This window comes from Silene latifolia, chromosome 7, assembly GCF_048544455.1.
Source record: "Silene latifolia isolate original U9 population chromosome 7, ASM4854445v1, whole genome shotgun sequence".
Classification (NCBI taxonomy): Eukaryota; Viridiplantae; Streptophyta; class Magnoliopsida; order Caryophyllales; family Caryophyllaceae; genus Silene; species Silene latifolia.
In genome coordinates, this window is record NC_133532.1 from 22,045,799 (window position 1) to 22,055,866 (window position 10,068).

The 10,068-nt window shown below is 33.3% G+C and overlaps 1 protein-coding gene across 1 annotated transcript; it reads left to right on the plus strand.

The window, feature by feature from the left end:
- Positions 1 to 5,712: 5,712 nt before the first annotated feature.
- Positions 5,713 to 9,182, plus strand: LOC141591911 (U-box domain-containing protein 9-like). The gene is made up of 2 exons (XM_074412403.1): positions 5,713 to 6,380; positions 7,781 to 9,182. Exons 1-2 carry the CDS (start codon positions 6,051 to 6,053, stop codon positions 8,882 to 8,884), a joined length of 1,434 nt encoding a protein of 477 aa, XP_074268504.1. The 5' UTR covers positions 5,713 to 6,050; the 3' UTR covers positions 8,885 to 9,182.
- The last annotated feature ends 886 nt before the right edge of the window (positions 9,183 to 10,068 follow it).

Here is a 10,068-nt window from a genome sequence, read left to right on the forward strand (position 1 = left end):
TTCCCCAGCAAGATATGATCCAAACAGCAAACATCTGAACAACCTGAGAATGGGGGTCGACAATCAGTCAGGAGTAACTAGATGCTCTCCCAGTCATGTTTACAACAATTGAATATAATTAATAATCATTAACAAATGAAATGTAAAACCAGTAAACATGCGAGATCATCTATACTCATGAAAACCCAACAAAGCTTACCATGTCTTATCAACCTTAGACAAATGCAATCATGCAAACCTAGACCATATGCAATCACTAGACCATGAACACTTACAAGACTAGTAGTGACAAACGACCCACAACAACCTAAGGCACAAAGCTAGCATTGAAGCATAACAAACATGGTGACACACAATCCACAGCAACAGAAGGCACAAAGCTAGCAATCAAGCGTAGCGAATAGAGCGAACGCCCGTTAGAGCATATAACCACTGCCTCTAGCTGACGGAGCGTATAACCACTGCCTCCATCGGTGTGGGAGCGTATAACCACTACCTCCACGGTACTATGTACAGCGTATAACCACTGCCTATATGTCTAAGACCTGGCCAGACTCTCGGTAAACCGAACGACACTCGGGACCCAGAGCGTATAACCACTGCCTCTGGACACCCCCGAACATAGACCAAAATAAATCCCGCATCAACGGGTAGCGTTGGTTCATTCCGATAGTATATAACTGATACTACCGTCATCTATTCAAATCAGCCAACCAACAAATGAACAGTATAACTGACTGTACTAACATGCTTGAACAACATCACGACTCAACCCATAGGATAGTATAACTGACCATCCTACTTATCATATGAATAAGAGTAACCAAAGATATATATGCAAACACAAGGACATAACACGTTGAACACAATACAACATATGAGACAAGTATAAGCAACCAATGTTATAGCAACTTTAGCTATAACTAAACTCTGGATGCGAGGTTATAGTAACCTCGACTATAACTTCAACATATATAACTTGAAGTTATACTTACCTCAACTATAACCTTGATACGAACCTCAAAGTTATACTAGTTCCAACCATAACCTAGAGCCATAATCTCAGGGTACGTTAGTTCCAGCTATAACCTTGACTCGTACTTCAATGTTATAGTAGCTTCGGCTATAACCTTGAATCATATTTCCAAGGTTATACCTGTTTCAGCCATAACTAGAGTAACTACCCAAAGTTGTACTAACTTCAGCTATAACACCTGAATCATCATCAAGGTTATACTAGCTTTAGCTATAACTTTGGAGAGCACTCTTGGCCGCCTATCATGCCGTCACTAGGGTTTATTCGTAAACCCTAATTGCTCTCATGACACCCATAATAAACTCATAACCAACATACAATATATAATTAAAACATTAAAACATATACAAACATGCGAAAACGTAATTAACATGATAATAAACAATCTAACACGTACAAATCATACAAGACAATCATTAAATCATATTAATTACATCAATTGGCATAAACACAATTAAAAGAAAACACCTAGTTACCTTATTAAGCAAATTAAACCCTAGAGATCGTATTCAACGATATAAACGTCTTCTCCAGGTGCGGTCTCCACGCCTTTATAGAAATCATCCACGTGCCAAAGATAACGAATCTAATAAATATATTAACTCTCTATATATAAACTATAAAAACTATAAAACTATGCGAAAACATAAAACTTACGAAGAAGATAGATAGATCCAAGAAGTAGGATCGATCTAAGCACGAAAGATTATGAAGGAAGGAGGAAGAGGCGCGGCACAAAACCCTGGGAAGGGTGGAGGCACACGACACAAGGGAGGAAGAAGGAGGAGATAAATTAGGTTTAGGGTTTTGAGAATTATGAGAAAAGAAATGCAAGGTTTTGATTTCCCTTCATATTTATAGAGAAGCTCATGGGTTTATTCTAAGCTTAGACCCAAAATTCCCCCATAAACACCAAAGCTAACGTGAAACCCAAGGAAGGAATGGGTCTTCACCGTTTTCGAGCCCAACGAGCCCAAAAGACAAGAGACGGATATTTTCCCGAAAAAAAAATATTTGAAATATGGGAAAATAAAATTAAAGAATTATATTATGGAAATTAGGGGTGTTACACTTTTGATTTATTTCAAAACCATCTTAAATATTGTAATTAGCACACTTGCGAAAAAGTGAAAAATAAGGTGTATATGTGCATGTGATTCAAACGTTCATAGTCTTCTTAAAATTACTCTATATTTCTATCTTTTAAGATTTTAAAATTTTAAACGTTTAATAAGTTGTATAGTTAGTTTTGTAATTAAGATGGTGCTTATTTAATTTTAATTTTAATTTTAATTTTAATTTTAACTATCTCAATTTGCAGATTATTGATTGTGAGGAGGCTATTAAAAAGTGAAGATTACATGTTTGGATCTAAATGTGAAAAACAAAAATATATTTTTTACTCTTTTAGTTGGCTTACAAAGCATCAACATTCATCATCGGCGAGATCTCTATTTTACATGTATATTTTTGATAAAAAGTATAGATTTTGAGGAAAATTAAATTAATAGTATCTATTTAACTTTCTTAAAAAAACCTATCAGATATGTAACCGCGATCTTGGAGTGCTTTGTTTATCGAGCTAACGACGCAACCGTTTTTAGCTTAATTATTTATGACGTACATCTTAAATACATAAAAATAACAAGTTTGTAAAAAATTTAAACAAACATTTATAGTTATAAAATTAGCTACATTAAATTGTTGACTACAAAATATTCATGAATAATATTAACATGTATTAAAATATATGGAAATAAAATGCAAATTAAAATTTCTATCTATATTACTATGATCATGAAAAATAATGTAAAAGAAGTAAATATTTACAAATGTTTAGTTTATAGCTTATTCGCGATAAAAAAAAATTTATATTTTAGTTAAAGATGGACGTCAACAAAAGCAAATAAATGGGACAAATAGAACAAGTCCGCGATTTTCGCGGGTACAAAACTAGTTTAATCATTTATACTCTCAATGAAATGCATATCAAAGTAATTAAATAACATCCAAGAACATGGGAGGGCTTGAAATGTTTTAGCTTTTATATAATGTAGATTTTCCAATTGAATAGTTGGTCTTATTTCACACGATTCATTTTCGTTTGAAAGCTTCAGTAGCTCATATACAATTCATTTAAAACCAAATGTAACCGTTTTTAACAAAAAGTTACTTGAACAATAAACGCTAGTTACGACATTTTATCTGTAAATAATCACATCTATAAAATATAATTAAAAGGCTACCCTAAAATGACTAATAAAGGCCACGTAGACAAAGCCACGTAGGATCCAAAAATGCCACGTAAATGCCACGTAAATGTGAGCATCAAAACTCATTGCCACGTAATTGTCTTATTTTATAGATTTAATTCATTTTTCTATAAATTAATTTAATTTATGTAACCCTTACAAATTTACATCAAAATTTCATAATTTATAATTAATATTGACATTTTAATTGAACTTTTGTAATAAAAACATGTTAATAAATGTCATAATTTATAATTAAAATTGACATTTTAATTGAAATTTTGGTAATAAAACATGTTAATAAATTAAAACTTTTCATATTACTTAACATGCACCCACCATTTTTATTAACATTTTTTCCTATTTATTCATTTTTTTAATAAAATATTATAATAAATTGATTAAAACTTTTCATAATACTTAACACCCACCAAATTAATTAAAATTTCTTCCTATCTAATTAATTTTTTTAATATAATATGTTAATAAATTGATTATATTTCTCTATACTACTTAATACCCATAATTTCCATTAACATTTTTTTCCTATTTAATTCACATCTTGAGTTGCTTAGCAATCAATTATCTAATTTAATAATATCACAAAATAAATTTAAAATATGCGGAGTCTATAGTTGTGTGATGGCTATAAAACCTGTAATACCTATGATAGTTTCTATTCACAATATTTATTAAAATCTATTGCTCATTTGCCCATGAATTTCTAAGTTGTGGATTATATTTTATGGTTTAATTTATTTATTTGATTATAATAGTATATTGAGTATTATTATTGAGTAATGTTGTTGTTATGTCCAATAAAGTATGTTTTAATTTGTTATGTTATTGGTTTTATAAATCTTTTGATTTATATTTAAATTCATGTTTTCCATTTGGTTTAATTTCAATCTTTTACATGTGACAATGTTGATTCGTTTGTGAAGTTTCTTTCATGTTGATGTTTTATCTTTTGATCAATATATTTTTTATATGAATTTTAAAGCATCGTGAAATGTATGTGAATGCAGATAAGACAAAACATCACGTGGGTAATCTGAAGAGGGACAATATAATTAAAAAGGCTACTTAAAACATTTAATTTTAATTCACATGACATTTTTATAGAGGTTAATACTAATTCATCTATATTAATAAGATTAAATGTAATACTCTACTGAATCGAAGACGTAATTCGGGTGGGGTACCCCCTTGAAGAGGTCCATTGATTGGCTTAAAATCTGACTAGTGCTTATAGGGATTGAAAGTACTACTCATATCAACAAAGTGCACTTTCTTTTCTGGTTATCCATGCGAAAGAACTCCTTAGTTAAGCGTGCTTGGCTGAGATTAGTCTTAGAATGGGTGACCTCCTGGGAAGGTTTCCGAGATGTGTATGAGTGAGGACAAAATGCGCTGGAAAGGACCCGTGTTGATCTGTAGGCCATGTACACAGTCTCGCGAGCTACCCGGAGTGACCGCTCCCGGCCCTGGGTTCGGGCCGGGGTGTTACATTAAAAAATCACCACCTCCTTAATTTAATGAGCATAACCATGAAGTCATTAAACACTGTCATCATTAAGCCCACTGCGCAACACCTTTCTTTCTCTACGATTATTGAAATAAATAAGTAATAATAAAAAAAAAGTGGAATAATCCCTCTCTCTTAAACGCTAAGGCCATTATGGCTTTGGATAGCGAAGAGGCAACGACCATGGAAATAATTTGGTTATTTACTAAATCCGTATCATGTATCATTTAACGCGTAATTGATTGGTATTTTACCTCACTAATTTAGTTAGATTATGTATCATTGTATTCATACTTTCGTTAGTGCGTATTTATTTAGAGCTTACCAGACATATTTAGTAGCATTAATACGACACCAAATATCATTACTCGATATTCAGGAAGTAACTAGCATGAATTGATGTACTATAGATACAAAAATGTCCTAAAAACATTAAATAAGACCCGTGATTTTTCACGGGTCACACAACTAGTTTTACCATAAAAACTAGTTTTACGCCCGTACAGAAATTGCACGGTCTGCATTGATAAAAATTGTTAAACATATATTTGATCGTCAAAAAATCCACGATTAGATTTATATTATGACATATTTGAAATTTTTTACTGTGAGTTATATTTGTTTTTAATTAGGGAATGTAAGCAATTGGCCAAATTTTTCGGTTTTCTTAGTTCACAATTATTTTTTAACATATGCTTTGTACATTGTAATATATATTTATGTGTTATATAATGGCTATATGTTTGTATTGAGGAGGGGAAAAGAAATTAAATCACTTTAACACCCACTGCTTGCAATATGGACCACTTTTTAAAAATTCTTTTTTTTTCCCTAAATTTAAGGGGCTAATAAGAGAGGTCTAAAAAAACTCAGCTTTTATACTATTTAGATCAAATAAGATGTCTAACTTTCAGACAAATTAGTCCTTCTGAAGGAGAATTAATGTTACCGGAGTAAATATTAGTCCTCATAAAATTCATCACTTATTATTAGTATTCACTCACTTTCTTTCATTACTCGTGCTCTCATTCATTCACACTCCATTCCCAGTTTCCCACCCTCCTATATTAAAACCATACTACAAATATTAAAAGCATATTATACACACTTTTGCATGTGCTTTTATATCATAGTAAATCCGATCAATTAATTACCACACCAAAATCAACAATTACGCAATTCTGATGAATACCCATTTCAATTAAGCCTAAATTTAATCTGGGTTTTCATTTTCATGGCAAAAACAGGGCTAATTTCCGAAATAGATTCAACCAAAGTTTCTGAATTGAAGAAAGAGCTTAGATTTTTAGTCAAGGCAATTTTAGAAGAAGAACAAGATAATGAATTTATCTCAAATTCAAGTAAATCATGTTGTATAGACGCCATTGATAAAGCTAAACAAGTTTTATCATATTTGAAAGAAGTAAAGATTAAGAAAACGACGTCGTCGTTGACGGTGGCTGATGATGATCACCATGATTGTTCTTTATCTTGTCCTCCTGAATTTCGATGTCCTCTTTCTAAACAACTCATGAAAGATCCTGTTGTTATTTCCACTGGCAAGGTTTGTCACTTTAAAATCACTAATTAGTAAATTTAATCTTTGTAATTGTTGTCACATTTCTCTAATTATTACGTAAATTTTGATTTTTGTGTTATTTACTTTGATTTTCTGTATAATTGACTTATACGGAGTACAATGCTAGACGCCACTGGGTGGTACTGAGCTTCGGCACCACTACAGAGGCGCTCTCTTATTTTCCATGATTTAGTTTATTTTTCAAATCATGACTTTAAATCCCTGCATTTATTTTTTTCGTATTATTATTGATCACAAATTCTAGGGTGCGACGAGAAAAATGTGACGACTTTTAGTTAAATAGTCATCACTTTTTTACGACTAAAAATGACCATTTTTTTACCTAGAAGTGGTCACATTTTGCCAATTTACACAGAAAAGAGGTCATACACTAGAATTAGTGATTATTGATTTAAGATTTTCCCACCTAAATTGGATGCCTATCTTTTTATTAGGAAGTTTTTTTTTTCCTCGTAATTCTGGATGTAACTCGGATCCTCTTATCCCGCAATTTGATGGTGTCTAGTGGGGTAATGTTGGTTTAATGAAACTTAATTTTGGTGGGTTCATGAGGAAAAAGGATATAATTAACGTTTATGGTATTTGGACTTTCAACATTTCAATCAATGGTGTTAATTGTCAATTGTCAATTGTCAATTTATCATGTACTTTTTTTAATTTCTTTCCAACTGTATTTGAGACTGAAGAAGCAAAATTCCAATTCCATGTGACAATGAAGTTATGGACTAGCTTTGCATCAACGCTAAGCACCTAATTTTGCCTTTTTCTAAAGTAACTCAATTATTTCTTGGATCATATCATGTGGTTTCTTCAATTTTGGCATTAATCGATTAGATTCAACTCACTTGCCCGTCAACTTTTCGGGTTGGGCAATTGGTAATGTGGAACGATTAATTACGCGATTAGCGTTAATCATGTGTTAATATATGTTTTATAAACTCTGTTACAAGAATGTCAACCTCAGTGGTCCCCCTATGTAATGTTTTTTGCCTTTATGCCTTACTATGATTAACACAAACTCATATGAGCATTGGTATGTACCGCGTCTAATGATAGTCATGATAATTATGTTGTACGCGTTATACGGTAACTGATATGATAAAGTTATTTCCGTTTAGCTAAATGTCACCATACCTTTCTCGGCCATTTGGCATAAGATCAAGTGTAGGCGTGTAGCCAAATGCCACTCTTACTAATTGGTTTTTTAGAATAAGGGTAAAGTTAGGTACATTAACCCTTTTAGACAGCGGGGGTAATTTAAGTAATTGATTGAACTATGTTTTAAATTTTTACCTTTGACATAAGAATGTTGATCGTCATGATCTTAACAAAATTTTGTTCTTGCGTTGGTTGTTTGATTTCAGACTTATGACAGACCATTCATTCAGAAATGGCTTAAAGCAGGGGATATGATATGCCCTCTTACGCAGCAAGTCCTATCTCACTCGCTTCTTACTCCGAATTACTTGGTAAGGGAAATGATCTCCCAGTGGTGCAAAACCCGGGGGATTAAATACCCAGATCCTGTTACTAGTATAAATGAGGATGGACCAACTGAGACTGACCGGGACCGTTTTGTATCGCTACTTGATGAAATGTCCAAGTCAATGCCAGAGCAAAAATCAGCGGCCAAGGAGCTCCGACTTCTTACAAAGCGGACACCTTCTTTTCGCGGTCTTTTTGGTGAATCAAGTGACTCTATCCCTCGATTGTTGAAACCCTTAACACAAAGAAGAGGGTTTTCTAGGAGTCGGAACAATGAGACGGTTGATCCTAATCTCCAAGAAGATTTGATCACCACTCTGTTGAACATATCCATCCATGATAATAACAAAAAGCTTGTTGCCGAGACACCAATGGTGATCCCCTTACTCATTGATGCCCTTACGAGTGGAACACCCGCAAGTAGGAGTAACAGTGCAGCAGCTCTTTTCACATTATCTGCCCTCGATTCCAACAAAACCCTAATTGGAAAATCAGGCGCATTGAAATCTTTGATCTGTCTTTTGGACGAAGGCCATCCTCTGGCCGTGAAGGATGCCGCCTCAGCTATTTTTAATCTATGCATAGTGCACGAAAACAAGGCTAGGGCCGTTCATGAAGGTGTGGTGAGTGTGATACTAAAGAAGATCGAGAATGGAGTAAATGTTGATGAGCTATTGGCAATACTAGCAATGCTCTCGACTCATCAAAGGGCAGTCCAAGAACTGACCGAGCTTGGTGCAGTTCCGACATTTCTAGGCATTATACGAGAGGGTTCTTGTGCTAGGATCAGAGAAAATTGTATTGCAATCCTGTACACAATCTGCATTCATGATCGGTCCAAGTTAAGAGACATGCGAGAAGAGGAACGTGCCCACGGGACGCTATCACAACTAGCACAAGATGGTACTTCAAGGGCCAAGAGAAAAGCTAATGGCATACTTGAGAAACTAAATAGATCCCTTAATATCACACACACTGCTTGATCATACCATTAATCAAAATCTGTATGTAATTTTTTTTTTACCTTCTTTACTCTTTCTTTTTCCTTTAGGGAAGTTGTCTTAAGTTATGACCTAATTAGCGGGGTGGAAATTTCACCGGGGGAGAATGAGTAATGGTATAAGGAAAACAAGAAAAAAGTTCGAAAATGTTAACTAAAAAATTTGAAAATTTTATCTTCCAGCGAGGGCGAGCCCGGACTAGCCCTCTCCTAGCTGTGCCACTAAATGTCATATCTATGTGAATAAATAAATGAAAAGATCAGATTATTATGTTCATGAACTTAATGTTTGGACAGAAGTTGCCTAAAATTAATGTTGATGGTCCAATTTTTATTGCAGAATTAGTTTGTATTTTAGTTAACAAGTAGCTATAGTGGGGCTTGTACTTTTCATTCAGGCTAACAAAGTAACAAATGTACATCATTTTAGGCATTCAGACGGTTTCTGCCAGATTCTTTAAGAACCTACCAACTTAGTTCTTTTGAGTATTAAATGTTGCTGCACACCTGAGCTTTACAATCTTGTAAGCAAATGATGTAGGCATCTAATTTTATTTTTTTGTTTGTCTGCTGCTTTTACTTTTGGAACAGGAGAATGAGGCAAAGTAGTGTACATGACTATGCACACATTACTCCAAACACAAAAAAAAAAAAAAAAAAAAAAAAAAAAAATTATGGTTCGATTATGTTGATCTCTAATCACTGGCGGATCTTTGAATAAATGATAAGGAGGGTTGAAGTTTAATATTTAAGAATCAATCATTAAGCCAAGAGGTCTAATAAAAATAATTTTATATTGAAATATGAAACCAAGTGAAGACAGACCCCTTCCCAATATAACTAAGATCTTTCACTTAATCTTTTACAGATTTACGTTCTTTCATAAGAGATGAGAATAGTTTTCGTTTTCTCCTGATGCAAGTAGATAACGGCTGCAATTTCTACCGGTCTACGCGGTTAAATGTAATTTTTTAAAAGAGTAGTTTTTAGTGTTAATTTCCACCTTTCAGATGGAACCAAAAATTGATTACTCTTTGGTTCTGGATTATACGAAATAAATTAAAATGGCTCATTAAAATAGTTGCACTTTTTTCTCTTAGCTTGTGAAGTAGGGGTCATTCGTTGCAGTTTTTAACGATTTTTTTAGGTCGTTTGAACATCCTCTTT